This window comes from Struthio camelus, chromosome 9 (genome assembly GCF_040807025.1).
Source record: "Struthio camelus isolate bStrCam1 chromosome 9, bStrCam1.hap1, whole genome shotgun sequence".
NCBI lineage: Eukaryota > Metazoa > Chordata > Aves > Struthioniformes > Struthionidae > Struthio > Struthio camelus.
The window spans coordinates 27501590-27522948 of NC_090950.1; the positions used below are offsets into that span (position 1 = coordinate 27501590).

The 21359-nt window shown below is 43.8% G+C and overlaps 1 protein-coding gene across 6 annotated transcripts in view; it reads left to right on the top strand.

Annotated features, from left to right (window-relative positions):
* PLD1 (phospholipase D1) overlaps nucleotides 1–21359 on the top strand; it is an 87840-nt gene that overhangs the window by 56567 nt on the left and 9914 nt on the right. For 5 of the 6 annotated variants that reach the window (XM_068953785.1, XM_068953784.1, XM_068953783.1 and 2 more), the window contains 9 exons: nucleotides 870–983; nucleotides 3014–3142; nucleotides 3537–3655; nucleotides 3799–3912; nucleotides 13009–13119; nucleotides 13839–13927; nucleotides 17153–17266; nucleotides 19152–19201; nucleotides 20382–20516. In XM_068953785.1, coding sequence (XP_068809886.1) covers nucleotides 870–983; nucleotides 3014–3142; nucleotides 3537–3655; nucleotides 3799–3912; nucleotides 13009–13119; nucleotides 13839–13927; nucleotides 17153–17266; nucleotides 19152–19201; nucleotides 20382–20516 — 975 coding nt within the window. The remainder of the gene's footprint in view (nucleotides 1–869; nucleotides 984–3013; nucleotides 3143–3536; nucleotides 3656–3798; nucleotides 3913–13008; nucleotides 13120–13838; nucleotides 13928–17152; nucleotides 17267–19151; nucleotides 19202–20381; nucleotides 20517–21359) is intronic. The other variant, XM_068953787.1, reaches the window with a different exon arrangement.

The window sequence follows — 21359 nt, forward strand, 5'->3', positions numbered from 1 at the left end:
CTAGGGTAGTGTGTTCTTGTAAAGAAAGTAAGTTGATGAATTCCTTAACTATCAGGATAATAACTATGTTTAGTTAACATGTAAATTTGTGTCACTGCAAAACATACAAGAAAAGTTTTAAGTAGATTTAGATTTAGTTAGCAATCGTCATGAGTCATCAGATGATGTGATGTGGTGTACGTGTGAGAGCTAGTATTTGTACTGTTGTTCCTGCAATGGAGAATTGAATCTTCAGTTTTTCAACTTGTATTTAGTGTAACAAGTGGAACAATTTCTGAATGTGATTACCCCCTGTCAGGCATGAGTGTTACCTAGGTTTAATTCGGTTCACTTAAATGGAAATATTCCCGATTTACCCGCTTCCTAGAGTGGAAGGACTATTCAGCAGTTGATTATTTGAATGCAGCTTTTAATTCCACACACTAAAAACAACTTCAAAGCTAAAATTACAAGGGACAGCTTGCGGTTCATTGCAGCATGGATTTTTTTACTTTGAAATCTATTTATGAAATCCTCCGTTCCTGAAGCTGTGAATTGCTTGAGATGGAGACTTCCGAGTTTCCATTATTCCCTGCCTAGACAGGCTCCACAATGATTATTTATTCCTCTGGCAAGAGGAAGCCTTGCAGGAGCACAGTGGGCGTTGGTCGTAGTCAGTTCAGGACATATTGAAGTAGCAAGCCATTGCTTTTATCTGTTTGGTCAAAAAAAACCTAGGTCTTGAATCTGGTGGTTGCTTGTAGTGTCAGCAAATGAGATGTCAGTTTGAACTACTGTTGTGCAGGTTGTTTTCAGATAGGATCAGTAACCAGTATAGTAGAAGTAGATGTATGTTTTTGCTGTAAATGGAGCATCTTGACTTTCTGCAGGTTATTGTAACACCAATAGAAGTCAACCGAATATAATCCAGAGTTTAAAACCCCATCTGAAAATGTTTCATCACCACACTGAATCCAAACAGGGGCTCGCTGAGCCTCGGGAGGGTAAGTGGAGGAAGGCAGAAGTGCAGACCCCTTTAGGCTTTAGCCGTTAGTGTTCTTTGCACTCTAGCTTTGGTGAGAGTTAGGTTGGGTTCCGGGATCAACCATCTCCTGTTTGTGTTGCACTCTCAGTAGCCTTATCACGCCATCTGAAGACATTCTTAGAGCAACACCTTCTGCGGAAGCTTCAAAACCTTCAGCATAAGTAAAAGAATACAAATTTGTAGTAATGACAGTAGGTACAGCTGAGAAATTAATTCAGAGTTTAGTACCTGAATTATTCCAACAGCTCCCTTCCTGCAAAGGAAGGGGCTTATCACTGGAACTGGGAACATTATGCATCAGGCTTACTTTAAAACATCTAGTGCAGAAGACAGACAGAAGAAACGGCAAAGTGGCAACTGCCAGACCCACGTTTGGATGAAGGTTTGGGCCCCTCTTTTGGCCCTTATTACGGTTAACGAAAGCATACTTGATTGAAAAAGGAGTTAGGTGCTTATGAACACTGAGCCGTTCTGGTCTCTGGACCAATGATAAAAGGTGTTGAAAATGCCTGTCTATCTATAGGTAGATCATATAGATAACTTTGATTTCAGGTATGGAGTAAAGGAGTAGTTCTTCCACATCTTTCCCTTTTTAACATCTTCCTCTAAGATGTTAGTAGCCAATTATGAAATACTAGTTGCAAAGTATTGGTGTGTAACAAGAAAAAGATGCATTTGCTCCACATGGAAATGAAGTACTGTCCCCACTATGGTCACTTCGTGCTCGTTCGTCAGTCAGCGTACAGTCATAGGAGCTTGGTCCATGAAGTGTGTTTTGACTCAGCGGTGTGTCCCATATGTTCACATTCACGCATGCAGGGTCAGTGATTCCCCAGCTCCACCTGGACTCTCACTAGAAACTCATGCTTTTCTAGGGCAGCTATGGTGCATACCTGCTGCATGGCGTTTTTGGCATGGCTTGGCTTGGCTCATTGGGGTGTTGTAACAGTGCTGGCAGGGCTGGCTTCATGTAAACTGTTCTTACTGCACTGTTGCTGGTGTGTATTTTGTTGACTATTAAAAAGTTTTGGGTTTTTTTGTTTGTTTTCTTTTTGTTGGTGCTAAAACATTTTCCTGGTACCCAGCGGTGTGACTGGGTTAGGAGAGGACTTTTGCTATTGGCTTTTTATTACTTAATTATTACAGTAGTATTTGATACATTAGATGAAGGCTGCTCTCAAGGACAGGAAATAACACTAGTTACATGTTTCAGACTGACATCTTCTGGTTTTTAGGAGGGAGGAAAGAGTTCCTGCACCCAGCGTACAGGCTCTAGAAGACAGGTCCTCTTAGAAGAGGAATATCCCTGCAGACAGCATTTTGAACTATTGTTAGCACCATAAATTTGGAATTCAGGATCTGTTTGTTCAAATGTAAACTTCAAAAGGTGGTGTTATTTGGGGTTGGGGGGGGGGGGAATCTTTAACACCTAACCAGGGGATCGGAGCTTTTTAATTGTTTCATTGTAGTTAATAAAGGCTAGCTTATCTTACAGGAGATACACCCTATTATAGAGTCAATATCATAATTTCAACTTCTCTTGTAGAGGGTTTAGTACATTTATACTGTAAAATATGTTAAGTAGATGAAACATGTAGTATTCCTGTACATATTTCCACTAAGATCAGTGATTAGCTGGGAGTACGTTCCCACCTGGTATTATTTAGGTGTCACAGGATTGTGGAAAGACAAATAGAGTGATCTTCTAGTCCAGTGCAGGGAAGAGGGCATTCTCTGCAGCATCTGCTTTTTGTTTCTGTAATGGATTCATGCAAATATCATCTGCCCTCATTGTATACCAGAATTGTTAAACTAGGGAGGAAAAATATTTTAATAAGTCCTTTGAAAGCAGCAGAAAGACTAGGTAGAAAACAGCTTCAGCTTACTCAGACTGCCAAGTCATGCCAGTGCTTTCTTGCTAAAGCAAGTTTCTCACCAATGTTGTATAACTTGGGAGCGTGTTTGTGTCATCTCATTTACCTATGACAGATAAAGGGTCAATCCGCAGTCTGAAGACAGGTGTTGGCGAGCTGCTTGGGGAAACCAGATTCTGGCATGGAAAAGACTATTGCAACTTTGTCTTTAAAGACTGGGTTCAGCTTGACAAACCTTTTGCCGGTAAGTGCCTTTGCACTGGAGTTCATTACTTTCCCCCAAACCCTGTTCCACTTCTTCTCAGTCTCGATCCATAGCTCTTCCGGCCTTAAGAGACTCCTTCGATTTTTACCTTCTGAACTAGAGGTGATGAGACCTTTTGGATTTGGTTGCCCAGAAGGAAGCAGGAAAAACTCTTCAAAAGATTCTAGAGCCAATTGTCCTGCTACGGTCTGTGGATTTGGACTGGGGTGGGGAGGTGGCAGGGATGGTTCATTGCACAGTAAGCCTGAAGTAATCTGCACAGCCCTTGATGTCATGCCTCAGAAAGCTTCAGTTTAATGAAAGGGACCCCACTGCATTCCTGTGAATACCTGTTCTTTGTCTGAAGTCCACATGTGCTCTCCTGTCCGCCTAGATTTCATTGACCGACACACCACACCGAGAATGCCGTGGCATGATATCTCCTCCGTGGTGCACGGCAAAGCTGCACGCGACGTTGCACGTCACTTCATTCAGCGCTGGAACTTCACCAAGGTAGGGGTGGCGGAGGTGGGACGTGGCCCTGGGTGCCCTCCTACCCCGGTGCCCACAGCACTACTTAGCAACATTTAGTTTCTCAATCTGCTATGTTTTAGTCTCTTGTGTTTCTTTTTCTTTTCTTTTTTATGCTGGGGCAGATCATGAAGCCCAAATACCGATCCCTGTCCTACCCATTCCTGTTGCCAAAATCTCAGGAAACTGCTAACGAGCTGAAGTACCAGGTGCCCGAGGCTGTTCATGCCACAGTCCAGGTGGGTATTGATGGTCTTCTGTTCAGACTCGTGAAGCGAGCTCTTTTTGCATCTTTCCAGCTGAAACTTAAAAATACGAAATGAGGAACTCTTATTTTAGCTTGTAACATAGAGGGTCAGATCCTCAGTTTAAATAAATACAGTATTCAAGCTGTGGGCGCACCATACCTGTGTAATTTTCTGTTTTGCTTTCTTCTCTTCTGCTGATGCCTAACGTCTGTTTTTCTGCTTTGGGAAGGCTGGTGGGTTGGTGTTGGCCACTGAGTATTTATGCAAGATCCTAGAACAATCTACCAGGCCCCGTGCTGATTTCTCTGTTGAACTTATTTGCATTTTATTCAGCAGCCACCCAGGCATGTGGGTCCTTTATAGTTCTTCAGAGTCAACCCGCAGTCTCATTCGTGATAATCATCCACGCAGTCAGAATTGCAATGATATAGCTAATAGGGTTTTAAATATAGATATTGTGTGCATGTATTGAATATTAGTGTTAGCAGGTATATACATGGACTTGCTGAGGAACATAAAGTTAAAATAGTTATGGCAAAACAAAAATAGTTATATCTAAACAGCAAGACAACTGTGCGTGTCTGTGGAAGAAAGATATATATGGACCAACAGTGACTAGATCAAAGCAAGGAAAACGCGTGCCTCTTCTTTTTGTGATGAGTGGTCCACCCAGATGACAGCAACGCTCGAGGAAGCTTAGCGTAGCAAGATGTGTTCATTCAGAGCTTGTGGGTTGTCAGGGTGTTGTCTGCTCCTTGCCACATGGTGTGAATGATGGCCAGCATGGGGATCTTGTATCATCTTTATACTGTAGAAAAGGATTGTGTGTATCTTACATCAACCCCCAGAACAGTGCTTGCAGCTTGTTGAGAAATACACTTGAACCTTGGGCACCATCATGCTTCTCTTCAGTTGTAAGTACCTCACCAGGCTGTCTGTGACACCAGTTTATTTGGAAACTTTGCTTCCATGGAAGCAAAGGGGCTTGTGTCACCTAAGTTCACTCTAACTGCAAGACTGCAATTTTAAATCAAGGGGTTTTTTTTGTAGCACAAAAAGAGATTAAGTTCTCCTTGTTACGGAATTAGAAAGTTACCAGAGGAGAAATTAAGCTGAACGCAGTCCTAGACCAAACTTTTCTTAGGCTCCGTTACCACGGAGCTGCTGACTCAGGAAGGAGGATGAATACAAATATGTCCCACCTTAGCAGAGCTGAAATGGTGACTGGTGAAAACGATATACATTAATGCTGACTGATGGTGAGCTGTTTAAAAGATAGCCTCATGATGACATTATTGGGGAACTGCAAATAGCTAATGCATTCCAGGAAATTCTAGTCTGTTCTCAGTGATGCCATAAACAGAAAAAGAGTGCAGGTTTGTCTTGTAAATTATTCATTTGAAACTAACTTGCTCATTTCTAATTTATGTCCAGTTGCAGCCCCTTAGAGACCGGTCAGGGCAGCCCAGCCCTACACAGCATATGGCTAGATAAATTAAAACAAGTCACGTTAGACTTGAAAAAATGTTGTTGTCGTGTGATGTGCTGGCCTTCGGTCCCCCTCCCTTTCAGTGCAGCTGCAGGGCAGAGCAGTATTTCACACCGCTGAATGTAGCAGAAGCGGGCGAGGGGTGCTGTGCGCAGTACGCTGTGCTGCTCCACTAGAAACGCCCGAGATAATGCTGCTGAGGCTGGTATGTTCATGCCATGAGTGCTTGGCTAAGGAGCTGGGGGGTCCCAAAAGCTGCATCTGCCCAGTGCTACGTTCAGATTCATTAACTCTGCCTCTGAGAAGGGCTTAGTTTTGTGCAGCTGTGTCAATTCCTGCTTTAAAGCTCCATTTGTTGGACCTAGAGTGGGATGTCTCTTGTGGGGCGTTGACATGTGTTGAGTCTCCTTTTATTCTTAAGAGGATCTCCTAAAGCTCTGAGGCATCATTTTGCCTGCACATACTGTAATTTTGGCTGCCTCCTCTGTAACGTTCTCGTTGTCCTGGTTTTCATTCATTCATCGGCGCAGCAACGCATACAATAGGAAGCCTGGTTTCTAGGAAACTGTGTGGGAACCTGAGGAGGGCAAGCTCATGCGGGGAGAGTAGCATAGCTTTCCTGAGCCACCAAAAATGCTCTAGACATCCCTGAAGTCCCTGCTGCAGGTTGACTGTCTCGGTCTTTCCTCCTGATGAAGACTTCAGATCTGACTCCTGCAAACAGGGCCAAGACGGGGAGAGAAGAGGACACACTACCCTAGGTTCCTCTTTTCTGGGGCTCCCAGGTTGCATGCGAGCACAGTTGGCCAGGCTGTGCACAGAGCAAGCCCTCAAGTGCTCCTTTAAGGACGCTTTTCCATGGGCAGACCACTGACAGCCTCATTTTTAGGCAGGACCAAAGCCCGCCATCTTCCCAGAAGTGGCGTGCAAGGTGCTGTGGTGACTCCTCATGCTGCCACAGCCAATGCGATGGGACGTCGCCCAGACCTCCTGGAGCAGTGCTGAAGTCTGGCCTCGAGCATTGCGTGAGCTGTGCATGCTTTCCCCCTTCCTTGCAGGGTTATCCAAAGTGGTGGAGCACTAATACTCCTGCTGGCTTTCCAGAAATAAGTTTCTTCTACTTTTTTTTTTTTTTTCCCTCCGTTCCTTCCTTATCACAGTTTACTGTTCTTTGTAGTGTTCCTGATCATTAGTGAGGCAGCTGGGTTTGCCATGAGAATTACATTTCTCTCTCTTATAAGCTCCCCTGGGCAAGGCACACAAACAGCAGTATCAAGCTTCTTCCTGTCCGATATACTAGTTTAGGACCAAAGGGCTGTAGGTTCCCACATCATCTTTCAGTGGTACAGTCCAGTGCAGAAATAAGCAGATGTCCTAGAGTCTTTCACAGACTCTTGTTCAGGAAAAACCATAGGAATGTTTTTCTCCTTACTCATACAGAGTCTTTTATTTGGACACCGTAAGCATTTGGCATCTCTGTTTTAGTGCTGCGTTGAGGCTTTATACATGACTCTCAGACCAGAAGTTACTGCCCCCAGGTAAAATCCAGTATCCAGACACAGTGAACATTCCTGACTGTGGGGTGGTTCTAGAAAATCTGGCTGCTGATTTTCTTGTTTCTGAACTTGTTTGCAAATCTCTCTTCCGTTGTGGCAGATCAGAGGAAGAGAAAACACAAAGGATTTATGGGAGTTGCAATATTACTGCAAGCTCAAGCAACTGACCTGTCATCAACAGATTTTGGCCTTATTGTGCCATCTGGTTTTGCTCTCCTTTGTTAGAGGAGAACACCAGAAAAAGCCTGAGTTAAGGAGGTTTTGAAAGAAGACGGGGGAAAGCAGGAGCGGCCTGAAATGGGATCCCATGTGCGTAGACAAAACAGTAGATAAAACAGCTATAGTGTGCATGTGGAGGTACAAGCTAGAAAGGAGGAAAAGAGAGAGTCAGCTTGAAGGGTTAGTCAGACATGCTGTCATCCTCTTTCACTTGAACTTTGGGCTTTGCTTACAATAGCAGTGCAATTGCACGTTGGGTTTTTTTTTATTATTATTATTTTGCAAGAGTCAAATGGTGATCTGCCGAAGGCAGTGCCAGTTTTTTCCAGCTTTTTCCATTCCACAGTTTGCAGTTTTCAGCCAAAGAAAGCATAATAAAGGATGTGACGTGGTAAGGCAATATCTAATAGTTCATGATGTAAATGCAATGAAAATTTAATGCTTTGTCAATGGCTAAAGACCTTACTACTTTGAAGTCTGTTTGAGAGCTTGCATTGTTCGGAATTTATGGACTAGCCTACAGCAAACAAATTTTATGACTGTTATATCAGTTAAAGAAGTTGAAGAGAAGACAGACCCAGTGTAGCGCTTAGCAATGCTGCTGTGAGACTTCAACGAGAGAAGAGTCAAGACAACACTCTTAATTGTAGAGGCTGTGCCAAAGTAGCTTGTGACCTTTTCTCCCTGACATGAAAACAGTTTGGGTTTAAACCAGTTCACTTAGAGTACTCCAATAGGAAAGGAGAGATTTCCAGGAGCGATAGACAAAATACCAGTGATGAGAAAAGTTCAATGTAAGAATCTTCAAAGTGTGGGGGGTTTTTTTGTCTTTGAATGTTGCAGTTGCAGCTTCATTTTCTAGGGGCTGCAACCAGCAGCTTCAAGATGCTGGCTTTGGTGGCTGCAGAGGTCTTGTCCTACCCCAAGATACCAATCTGCCGCTTCCTCATTGTCAGCATGGCTGTGGAGCTGCACTGTGATCGGTGCTGGTTGCTGAAATGACAGATTAAAAATAACTTTATTTTGAGGAGGTCCAAGGTGGAACACCTTACAACAGTTTTGCTGCCAAAACCAGAATTTTCTAAAACCACTTCTTCACTGTACGCATCCAATTCTTGGTCTTGCTTAAGAGGCTGAAGCAAACTTGAATTTTCTTGTAGTCCTGTATCACCAGAGATGCAGCAGAGGATTTGTGATTATGCCTAGTAAGGGAAATGTGCATATCAACATTGTTGGGATAGAAGAAGAGGGCCCCAGTGACTGGGACACAATTTTAGGATTTGGAAGAGCTGGGTTCGAGGCCGCACCCTGGCGTAAGCTTCTTGGGTGATGCTGAGCCAGCCTTTTAGGACCTGCCTTGACGCTTTGCTCTGGGTGCCAGGGGAGAGGGAAGATGTTCCTTTAATAGCAGGCCGTCTCATGTGCTGAGAGCGCTGGAGTGACAGTTTTATTGAGAGGATAAAAAGGAACTGAAAAAAGGAAGGGCACAAGGACTGAGTCGTGCAGCCAGGGGATTGAAAAGGAATTGTCCCATTGTGATTGCTGTCTTGTCTGATGACTTCTTCAGCTTGGAACAGACTTATCTCAGCAGTAAAGCTATTCCTCAAAGTGAGGAGCTTCCGTACTATCAAGCTCACAATTAAGAAAAAAGGTATTGATTTATTCCTTGTGCCAAGCAGAGTTTCAACTATTGCTGCTGTAAATGAAGGTGTGGAGCAGGACTCTGCAGCTTGTCTCCAGAACAGAAATGACTCCTTGGGAGTGTAGACGAAGATAACCAACTAAAAGTTGTTAAGTATCGGTGGATCATATGCTGCAAAACTACAATCTGCAGATTTTTCAAGGGTGCAATTCTAGATTGTGTTTGGTTGGGGGGCAGGGGGATCCCCTGAACTGCTGCTGCCGGTGCCATGCTGAGGTGAGGATGTCTCTGGCCTGCTGCTGGCATGCTTTGTGTCTGTAGGCTTTCACCACAGCAGAATGAAGAAGCAGAGAAAGCACTGCAGGGCTGCTTACCACTGACTGGGCAGAGAAGCAGAGCTGCGCGGTTCCCTGTATGGGTTGGGAGATGCTGCCACACCGGTATGACTGTGGCTTCCTGGCCGCTGGCCTGTGGTCTGTGGGGTACCAGGGCAGGGAATGGAGAGCTGTCTGTGGTGATGTCCATCAGAAGTGCTGAGGCAGCAGAGTCTGTCTGAACAGCCTGTGTATTTTACCGCCTTCCCACGCAGGTGTTGGTCCAGCAGCCCCCCCTGCCGTCGTTCTTCTGGCATGGGCACTGTAGCGATCAGATTTTCCCAAGAGACCAGGCAGTAAAACTGCACTAAGTATTAGTGGCTTGACCTGCATTCTCCAGTATGATTCCTGGTGATATTAGGAGTAGCAGCTTATTTTCACTTCAAGAGTATTCTTGAACGTAAAAATAAGATCCTTATTTTTCAAATCTTGTTGCCTTGCTACTGGCCCCGTGGTCTGGGTCGCAACACTTGAGCTGCGGGGTGGTTGTGTGTAAGGTGGGATTAGAGGAAGGTCACTTCCTGCATTTTTGAAGTGAACAAAGGTTTGCTTTTGCCTTTAAGTAGTTTTGTCTGATCTAATTCCTCTTCCTCTTGCCTATAAAGCATTTATGGGATCTGGGCTCTGTGAACCCACCTGTACCTGAAGGATGAGTCTCGATGCTGGCACCAGCCCAGAGGAGAATGCTTCCAGTGCCCAGTGGACATTAGGGCTCAGATCTTGAAGCTGTGTGGTCATATGAGGCAGCACCTGAGCCATCACTCTGCTCTTCTTGAGAACTCTCTGCACCGCTATCTGTTGCACTGAGCACGTGTGGCTTCAGAGTGGACTTTGAATTTCTCCAGGTCATGTAGCTTCCTCTTCAGCTTCCTGCTCTTACTTCTACCAGCCCAAAATGCAGGAAAACACAGCTGAAATAGATATAATCAGGGTTGGTGCTCTATCTAGTGTAAATCAGCGCATCATTGATTTCCATGTTAATCTTGCACTGTCTGCAGACCTGATTCTCAGGAGTTCATGCCATGATGAAGACAGCCTTGGAGTCTAAACTGATCATCCATTGGCTGCTGCACAGCACCGTTGAACCTGCCATGTTGTGGCCACCTTGCTTGCGTAGGGAGGGCTCAGGACCATAGCTATTGCAGCCAGGCTGCTCCTGGGAGCATGTGCTGACCGCTGAGTCCTTGCTTCTCAGTCCTCATATTCCTGAAGACACATTACAGTGTCCGGCACTTCCTTTGTGATCATGTTTGAATGAATGCAATTGTGGACCATTTATACATTGCTGTTTCCAGCCTTAAGAGAAAATGGTGCAAGCAATTACTGTGAAAGATAAATCCCAGAATTAGATGTCCAGTCAGGCAAAGTATTCTTTCTGAGAGCTGATCTTGCTCTCTGTCAACTTATTTCACACCTGCTGCAGTACGCAGGCGTTGGTAAGCAGGGTCAGCCAAGTGGCCAGATACAGAGCTGTGAGAGGGCCAGACACCACAAACTGAGAAGCCTGTCACTGCCGAACTGTTTCCCAGACAGAGCAACCGGCTCCTACAGCTGTCAGGGACTTGCTGAAGGGAATTGTGGCTCTTCACTTGAGTGCTAAAGCCCGCAGAGCAGCAGTCTGCACAGGCAAGCATGCTGAGGGGAAGAAACAGCAAAACCTGTGTGCAGCCTACGCTGTAAACATGGAAGAAAATTAGCCAGCTTTCTACCCAGAGAAGCTCTTTCTCTGTCCTTATTAAAACAGTGGGTTACGAATTGTGAAACTTCATTCAGGGAGCTGAGCCACACACGGTGCTCGGTGACTGTCTCCCCTGGCCTTCAGCAGGGTTTCGGCGGTGCTCATCTCTGTGGATGTAGGACTGTGTACAGCTCTTCCAAAATGAAAAGTACCAAGTGAGTGTTAAGCTTTGCCGGCCAAATGGTTGATTAATACCGTGTGGACCTGAGTAGCGCACAGGCCTTTGGGCAGGAGGCTGCTGCTGGGAATTGCTGTAATCCCACCCCCTGGCAGTGGGTTTATGCAAGCTTAGCAGAGGTTTACACAAGCGATGGTCAGCGAGCGGCAATGCTTCAGCAGCTGCTTCTAATCCAGAGAGGACACGAGGCTGTACAGACTGCCCCTTAGCTCAGGCGGCTGCGGCTCGTGCTTCCGGTGCTGGAGACCTGCAGAGTGCTCCCTCGTGTTGGCCAAGAAAGCAGCAACAGCCTAACATGAGGCTTCACAGGGTCTGATTTTGTGATCTGTGGGAGGGGTCTGCTTTTGTCCAGATGAAGGATACGGCACAGGAATCGCATGTTACTTAATAGTAATATCCCCTCAGTACATGTTCCAAAGAAGGTCAGGCCGGAGATGCTGTGTAGATCATAAGACTGGTTTGGTTACAGCATCCAGCATCTGAACCAAAGGGCCAAATCCTTACTTAATCTATTGTCTTGCTGTTAAGTTCACTGATGAGCTCTAGAAGGTCATTAGCTGTCTCTGTGTCAACAGTCTGCTTTAGTCACGGGTGTAATGTGAATGAAGACGAGAGTTTGGCCAGCAGAGCGTGAGCAGCGTTCAGGGCTAGGAGGAGCAGGGGGTAACAGGACAGGTGCAGAACAACAAGCAGCAAACCAGAAGCCAGAACTGCATATTGAAAAAGAAAAGAAATCCATTGGAGGGTTTTCCAGGGAAAAATATGGCTGAGCCCTAGAAGAAAACAGGATTTTCACAGATTCTTAGCATCTGGATCTTGTCCTGTGTATAATAGACCTGCATGCTGGTGGAGTGGCTGAATCAAGATACTTTGAGACTATGATTTCAATGTTTTATGTTGACAGTGTTTAAAGACAGAGGCTAAGGAAGAGTAATTATTTCCCCTGAGCGCATACCCAGGCAGCACTTAAGTTAAAATTACATTTCCATCTAGGAAAATGTCACTCAGGATGTACCATCAGTTGCTTCTTGATTCAAAGTGCAGGAATGGGAGATGCCATAGCAGGGAAAGCTCTTGAGTAGGAGCTGACTGCAACAGAGACAGGAAACGGTCTGCAGCGGACATTGCTAAGCATGGATGAGAATACGACCAAAGGTTATTTCTCATATTAGTTTGGCACTCTCACATAAAAACTGCAGGAGGCAGGGGGAAAATGTACCCTAGGGATCTTGCAATATTTACTTTAAAAGGGGATTTATGGTAAAAGTAAATAAATTAATAAGTCTGGGTAGATGAACTCCTGTGAATTAAGAAGTCAAATAATCACAAAGCTGATGGCTTTTGCAAGAATTTGGCAGAAGAAATAAATGACCTTAAGTGTTCAGGACAGAGACATGGCCTATGTTATTGGACTGTGCGTATAGGAATGTATTGTCTGCCTGTGGGGGAAAAAATCATTAATTCAGCTGAAGATTTCAGCTTTAAAAATTGCTAAAGAGGACATGACTAAGTGGATGTGCCCTCTTAAAGTAAGGGGCAACTTGGAAACTTAAATCATTTTTAAATTAGTTTATTGTAAGACTTTAAGCAAGGTCCTCCTTGTGTAGAGCTGTTCAGGTGGAAGAGGGAAGTAATGCAGCAATGGGAGAGGGCCATTATGTGTTTTTATCAAATCAGTATTAACACCATGAATATTATTTTTAGGCTGTCTTTTTTCCTTATTATAAATGCAGTATAAGTGGTAAGTGCTGCATATATTACCTTATTTAATGAAATCCTAACAAATAAGCACTGCCGGTCAAGAGCATTTCTTTTTAAATGATTTACTTGCAATGCAGTGCCATCCTGGATGGGGCTAGAATTGAAAGGGTTAATTTTTCTTGCTTTTCAGGTGATCCGTTCTGCTGCTGACTGGTCGGCTGGCATTAAATACCATGAAGAATCCATCCATAGCGCTTACGTCAGAGTGATAGAAAACAGCAAGCACTACATATATATAGAGGTGAGTAGACATGAGAGAAAGCACTGACGCTCTGAGCACGGCTTGCAGCCATCAGGAGTGTAGTTCTTTCTCTCAAGGCTTGGTGTTACCTTTCTGTGAATTGTGAGATGTGGATATTAATACAGAGTCTACTGTGAATCTTGGGGGTTGCTTCCACTGACTTCAGTGGCCTTTAGAGCAGGCTGATAGGGGTGTACAATGGCAGTCTTCTGACCATGAGGTGGAAAAAAGTTGGCCTCTCCTTTATGATCTTCTTGCCAGAATTGCCAGCAACTTCCATGGCTTGTGCAATAGTCTTCCAATCCACTTAATGGCTTTGCTGTGTGCCTGGTGCATGCCGCAACCCACGGCACACGTGCAGGGTATTGGTCTCGCATCCATGCAGCCTTTGAGCCTGCAGGATTCTCCTGTGTCAGAGCAACTCTCAACGTTGCCTGACCAGAGACATTTAACCTGCTTTTTTTCCAGCATCTTGTTTGGATGCTGTTTATGTGAACTGTTCAAAGAGTGTGGTTATTTAATAAAGAATATTTTATTCCCTGAATGAAACACAAGCACATATATCACTTAATTAAAAAAGAAATTAACATCCATTCAAATGACAAAGAACACAAAGAACAACTATCTTTTAGTTGTTCTTGGCTTGAAATATAGTAGGGAAATATTTTCTGTTCGTTACTGGCAATGTCTGACAGTAGCTTTGCTTGCTTTTCCTGCAGAACCAGTTTTTTATTAGCTGTGCTGATGACAAAGTTGTCTGGAACAAGATAGGAGATGCAATCGCTCAGAGGATTCTTAAAGCTCACAGGTAACCTATTGTTAACAAGGCAACGAAAGACTTCCAGATGCATTTATAGAATGTGGCTTAAAATAGCATCTTAATCGACACAATTGTACAATTGTTTTTTCCAACACAGCACCTGTATGGTCTAAATTATGCTTTCTCTTGCAGCAGTTCTTTGCAACCAGAAAGCGGTGTTCTGGAGGCACCCTGATGCAACTGTAACTTTTAGCTATGTCAATTGTTTGAAAAGCGAGCAGTCTATACCTTGAGTGAAACACCCCATTGTTCCACAGCCAGCCGCTCTGGAACTGAATGGTAAAGGAAGTTAATGGCTGAAATGATTGAACTGGAATATGTGGATTATTTAAATGCTCTGTACAGAGGATTGCTGTCAATAGGTGAAGCAAACGCATTTTGAGGATTTGGCTGCAGAGTTCAGCAGTTACTGTTTGAACAACTTTTCCTAATAAGTGCAGGAGGATGTTTACAACCTCCAGACAGTGCAAGGGGATTGTAGTTATTTGGATTCGATCCATCTAGGAACTGTTTCAGATGCTTCTTTTACTTGAGTATGCCTAACCCCATGTTAATGTTAGTATCGCAAGCAGTGGCTCGTCTTCACTTTGATCCTGGACAACTTTACTTAAGGTTGCTCTTCTGGAGTCAGTCCTTAAGATACACATGTGCCATGTTTTAAAGCTCTATCCTAGTCTTGCTGGGCTAACGTACAGAAAACGTTCTAAACTTCTTTCTTTCATTTCTCTTGTGCTTTTTCACTATGCTTGAATAAGTTTCTTGCAATGATTAGTTTTTCCATATTGTAGTTGTCCAGAGCTATGCAGGGACTACTTCCTCAGAGGTGTCAAGAAGGTAGGGCTCTCTTGAGTTGCACCGATTTCATTCTCTTTGGCACTTGAGCTTGGAAATTCCAGCTTATGTAAAAGACCAGCCTGAGACAGACAGTAACTCGACTTTCAAACACCACGGGACAGTCACTATCTGGAAAGCCACACAAACTGCTTTGAGACGGGCTTTATTCAGAGGCACTGTGGAAAGATAAGCTCTTGTGAAACTGGGAGAGCGTGGGTGTGTTATCTGCTATACACTTAACAGCAGGGCAGATTAACAGGGTGGAGTTACTCTGTCTTGTGATCTGTGAGCAGCAGTGCATAGCACAAATAGTTGAAATATGCTATGAAAAACTGGGATGGACTTTCTCACCCAGGGTAAAGCAGGAGTCGCTCCAAGGCTGCAAAAGGTGTTAAGCAAAATAAAAGCAGTGTAATATGAATTACATAATATGTGGCCATAATATGGGCATGCATCAGGAACAGGGATGTCTGCCTGAGCAGAACTGCCCTCTTCCGGGGTGAGGTGCAGAAGCCGAGCAGTTGGAAGTGGCCCTGCTGGTATTTGCATTGCAACCTCGTGGCTCACAGGCAGCCGGATGTGGTGGCTCTGTGCAGGTCAGTGCTCCTCTGGAGAGCCCTTTCAGATTCCTTGCCCTTAGGACTGATTGTCATAGGTGGTTTTCATGGACTTACCTCCTTTTAGCAACGCTGATAAGGTAGCATCGTATTCTCGAGTAATCATTTAAGATATTCCTCTTATACAAAGCTTATGTGCAGGGGCATCAAACGTGTCTGGGAAACAGAAAGTCCAATAAAAAAAAAAACTGAAGGAGTCGTACAAATTCTGCAGTGACCCATTTTAGCATCTGGTGCTTGATTCATTTCTGTGTTATTCCAGTTTTATGCCAGCATCGTATTGGTGAGTCCCCATTAAATATGGGATTCAACCCAGTCTGCATGCTCCAGGGCGCTTGGCATTGCCAAAGATTAGAAGTAAATTCAGACCTAATCGTTTTGTATGAAACGTACACCTAAGTTGTCGTGGGAAAAGAGAGCAGGTGAGGCACAGGTGTTCAATTGTGTGAATAGAGTTCTTTAGTTAAGTTTATACACTTCTCCCTCTTCTAGACTAAACACTTTCCATCTTTAATAGAAAAATATTTATTATTTAATACCTATCTTTAATTAGTTTAATAAACACTGAGCTTAGACAAACAAGCTGGTTTTTGCAGGACTGGTGGTTCTTTTTCATAATACAAGTAGTCTTCCCTTCCGAGTCTTTCCCGCGTACCTCTGCTGCCGTGTGTGGGTAAGGCTTGGTTGACTGCTTCTGAAGTCTGCTGTCAAATTACCGCTTTGTGACAGTGAATAACGCAGCTATGAGTAAGCGCTAATTCAGAGCGAGTGACTCGCAGATCAGATGAGACCCCCTTCTCCACGAATCCTGTGCTCTTCATCAAAGGCCCAAATTTTACAAGGAAGGCGTACGTTTTAACAAAAACTGCAAACTGGCTCGTCTTCAGACTGATTGTTAAATGGTTTTGTCCTTACTAAACTGTGTTTGCCATCTAGTGGCAGGACCATTAAATGGAGTTTCATCCACCAGGACACAGTAATGGGGATTGCTGACACCTGGAGGCATCCTGAGAACTGAAGAAGAGAAGAAGTGGTCTGGCATTTCAGTCACCAAAGGAAATAGGAAAATGTGCTTTAACAAAAGGCCCAAACAGCACAGTGATCTTAGCTATTGTAACCCAGAATTGGCTCACGGTTATGGTACTGTTTAGTTTGGGGGAATAAAGATGAAACTGAGTTTTTCCAGGTTGTAACATATAAGTCAAATATTTACCTTTCTGAATGGCCAATGTTTTGCTTATACCTTCGATTTTTTTTCTGTCTTGACTGATGTTTCTGATCTCTAAAAACCAGAGCGTAGTAGGAACTTCAGATTAGATTCTGTTTTTCTGCCTGTAGCAACTCTGATTTTAGCCGTAGTCTGTAAGACAGTGTTACACGTCAGTATGCGTCAGCATCAGTAAGGCTGTGCTATTAAGGAGTTCAAATGACCTTTTATGATGGCAGATGCAGTATGCAAGATGATTAGCCTGTCCTTGCACTTAGGAAAAATGTGTTTATTTTCCTTTCGCTTCTTTGGTTGTCCTCTGTTGATAGTAAATTATTTCTTCTCTCCATGATCATCTAAACACTTGCTGAAGTACTGATTACAAGTGATGAAGACCTGAAACTGGAAGTACCTTCCATACTTTGCTCCCGTAAAATTTGTGTAGTAGCCAGAAACCAAGCCAGTTGGTAAAATTGCATTGGTTTCGATTTCTTTAGACCTTATACAAAGAAATAGAATTTGCAGGCTAATATTCCCCCAAAACTATTGTTTTAGGGAAAACAAACGTTTCCGAGTATATGTGGTGATCCCACTGTTGCCTGGATTTGAAGGAGATATTTCGACTGGAGGTGGGAACGCGCTGCAGGCCATAATGCACTTCAATTACAGGTAACGTATGTGGTCCTACACCAGGCAAGGTCATCTGCGACCTTCCCAGCCATCTCTGTGGTGCTGCGGATGGTGCTAAGGCTCCAGCTGCGATCACTGTGTTAGATGCTGTCCAAACAAGCACATAATGCCCGGAAAAGGAAAATATAGCTGTTTGTTTATATAGTTTTTCACTCGGTACTTGAACTTGTTTGTTTGCTTCCCTCATGATGTGTATATTGCTGTATTTATTTTGCAGCAGTGACCTTAAACTGGGATCATGTTTCTGAGCTGCCCTTTGAGGCCACTAGCCTGCTTCTTAAGTAAATCTGAATTATGCAGGTGGCACTTTCCCATGATACAAACACTGAGATTGTTTTAAAAATGAAAACATGTAGTGCTGGTTTTCTGATCTTGGGTAATAGTGACAATCCATATGTCTGTTTTCCTACCTTTTGGACACAGCAGCAGAAAATGAACAGTGATCCCAGTCGTTTTAATGTATATCTCTATTAGGAGATTATAGCCAAATCAGGAAGAATATAGTCAGTAAGACCCAGTGCCCTCTGCTGGTAAATATTTAAATAGATACAGGGGAAAAATTCCTGAGCCCTAGGGTGACGTTCCAGTCCCCTCTCACCTCTGCAGCCTTATACAAAAGCACCACTTCCTGATTCATTAGCTGCTCCCTATATGTAGCATAAAGCTGCAAAATATATTTGTTTTCCTTTTTGCTCATCAAACCAGAATTTATTCATCCGTAAGGTTTCTACCCTCCCATTCAATGTCACTGTTCTCTTTTAGAAACTTAACCTGTACTGTGGTTCTTCCCAGTGGTTTCGGTGGTGCTGTAATAATGTGGCTCTTTACATTCACAAGAAGTCCTAACAGTATTAAAAACACTGGCTGAACTCAGGGAAGAGTGAAGTATTTCACATCGCCACTACCAGCCGGAGGAGGGAGCATGGAGTCCTGTGGGTTCATTAGCTCAAGAAATTCCTACCTGCTTTGTAAGGTGGAAACCCTGAGTTTTATTGCCGAATTTGCATTTCTGCCGGGTAATTCGCTCTGCTCCATCAGTCCGCACTGGGAAGGCAACAGAGTGCGTTTTCAAACATGGGCATGCCAGCAGCATTTAGGGAATTGGGAGCACAAAATATGGATGTTTCCAGGGACACCGGAAACGCAGCAGGCCCCCTTTGAAAGACTAACGCGTGCCAGATAGCCCTGCGGTGGGAACAGAGTACAGGCGAAGGCTAGACAGGCAAAGACTGTGATTTTACAAGAAAGCTGCTGTGATATGGAGTGACCAGTGTACATTCAGTCTGCAGAGGTTACTGCTCCCTGCAGAGTGAAATCTCCCTTGTGTTGTTGCCCCCGAGCTCGTTCCTTCCCTCGGGGGTGCAGCCTCGCTTCTGGAAGGGCGAATGGGGCAAGGGAGGAGGAGTGAACCAGCGTTTCTCCCAGACCAGGACCTTTTCCATGAGTGTTTGGTTTTTTTTGTTTTTTTTGTTTTTTTTCCCCTGCAAGGGCCACCGTATTAGCGTTATGTACATGTTGACTACTTTTCTTGGTGTCACTTCACATCCAGACCTGTGCTTTCCATATGAGTGGCTCAAACTTCAGTAGCTCCCGTTTGTAGCACGTTATCGTTGCTATATGCTTTAGAAGAGAAGTGGTTTCGCACATGTAAGTTGACTGGTATGTGATCTTTCTGGAAAAGAGCAGTTCTTACATGTCAACGTTTGCCTGGGAACTGTGCGCCCTGGAAGTACCATTCTGCTTATATGGGGTATGGAAAATGCATCTGTGTTTGTGATTTAGCTCACTGAGCGACTTCTGCTTCAGTACGTGTCATTGCTTCGAATCGCTTGTGGTGGTAACGGCTGCCTACCTTTCTTTCCAGGACCATGTGCAGAGGAGAAAATTCAATTCTGGGCCAGCTGAAGGCAGAGGGTAAGAGCTTTATTCTGCTCCTGTATGATGTGTTTAGTCTTGGGACAGCACTGCTTGACAGATTGATCTGTACAATACAAGTCAGATTCTCCAGGTGCAGGATGCAGTAGGAGGGAATGCTGCAGTTGTGCCATCTCCGAATGAAGGGGAGAGACTCTGCTTCTTGCAGAATATGATTAAGCAGCAAGGCGCTATCTGCGGCTCCTGTCTGGGCACAACTTGTGTTATGTGCTTCTTTTTACTTTGTGTTTGTTGTAGCAGACGAGTTTCGAGTTTTTGAATGAGGCATCTCACAGATGTGCAGCAATGTATGTTATAGGCTTGCATGCCTGCTGAGCGCTCTCTGCCTCTGCTGTTATCCCATCGCTGAAGTTCATTAGGACATGCGAGCCTTGGCTGATATTCAGACTTTGTGTTTGGATGCAACCCTGATCTGGATGAGGGAAGGACCCAAGGGAAAGAGCACAGAGCAGTTGCAGCTGCTCAGGATCATGTTATTTGGAACATGTCCTGAACTGGGCCACGCTTCTGGGGAGCTGCAGGCCCTCTGCCTCCCCCCGCCCCAGTAAATCCAGTCCTGGAATTGTTTCTGGTGTTAGTAAAAACAGAGAGGAAAAACCTGCTTAATCATAATGCTGCTTTTAGAGTTGCTTTCTCACAATGAGTATACCTACTTGAATTTGCTCTGATAGAAATCAGAGCACCATGAAAAACACGTATCATAAATATAAGAGGCGTACCTAATGTCTCATTAGTTCTAGTGTTTTGTATAAATCTGAACTGTAGACAATTCACATTAGGACATATTTTCCGTACTGCTCATAGACGGAACACCTGCTTATAACCTCCTCTCTGCAGATCCTGCAGAAAAACAGTCACATAGTCCAGTTATTTTCGTATCAATTGTGAGTACTTGCATGCTGCATAAGAGAGATTTGGGTCATTCTTTGACCAGAGTGAAGTATCTGAGCAGGCAGTGGATCAGAGCAGCACAGAGAGCCCACGGGCATTTTTTTAAAAGTCTGTTTTTGAAGAGACTTGCTTCTATGATCTGTTCATTTAAAAAAAATGTTAAAAGTAAACTGTTATTCATGCTGGATTTTATATAAAGAGGATCTTCTCTCCTTCTCTGTTTCCCCCTTACTCATCCCATCCCATTTTGTTCTCTTTAAATTTTCAGTTGGAGATAAGTGGATAAACTACATATCGTTCTGTGGACTTCGAACATATGCAGAGTTGGAAGGAAAACTAGTCACTGAACTCATCTACGTTCACAGCAAACTGCTTATTGCTGATGACAACACTGTCATAATTGGTGAGCAGGGTGCTTGCAGGAGACTTTTGTACCATTTGATTATACCTGCAATATTCCCTTAGCTTCTCTGACATGTGCGAAGCTGCAGTGCCATGTTCTTTTCTATGTTGTGATTTCTTCCTTGTGCAATGTTTTGCAGTTAAAAAACAAACAAACTCATAGATTAATCAAGAGGGTAGGCAGGAGGGAGAAAATGATTCGGAGGTCTGTCATTCAATTTTTTTTTTAATTGTTTTAAATCTCTGTATAGTAGTTAAGAGAATCCCAGTGGAGGGAATTTTGTCCATCTGTCTTGTATCAAACTCTGTTCTAGCAGTAAAACTTGTGAGACTTGTCATCTGTTCCTTAAAGAACAGAACATGCTGTAAAATTTGGAAGGTTTGGACAACATGTGTCGTTTATCAACCCCATTTCCGAAGAATGGGGAAATATGTTATAACAAGTAATAGATATCTTTTCATCTGATTCTGTTACCGTATTTATTGTGAGATCCTAAAGGAAAGGCAAGGGAGCATGGGCTCTGAGTTACACATTACAATAGGAAAACAGAATTTGAGCCTCTTTCTGTAAAGAAACCCTGTTTGATCTGTGATACCAGTAACGAGAACTTTGCCAAAGAACAATATAATACTAGATTTTGCAAGAATCAAAATATTCCCCTTCTTCAAAGAAGCAATCTGGCCTGTAGTCTAAGACGACTTGTGGTTCGGATTGGGATGGTTTGCCCTTTGGTTATCCTCTCGGGTCAGATCATGTCTCTGGTATGCAGAACAGCCGAGAAATAGATTTATTATTATAGCAGTAGTAGTATTGTTGCAACTGCGATGGTCCAAAGGTCGGAGA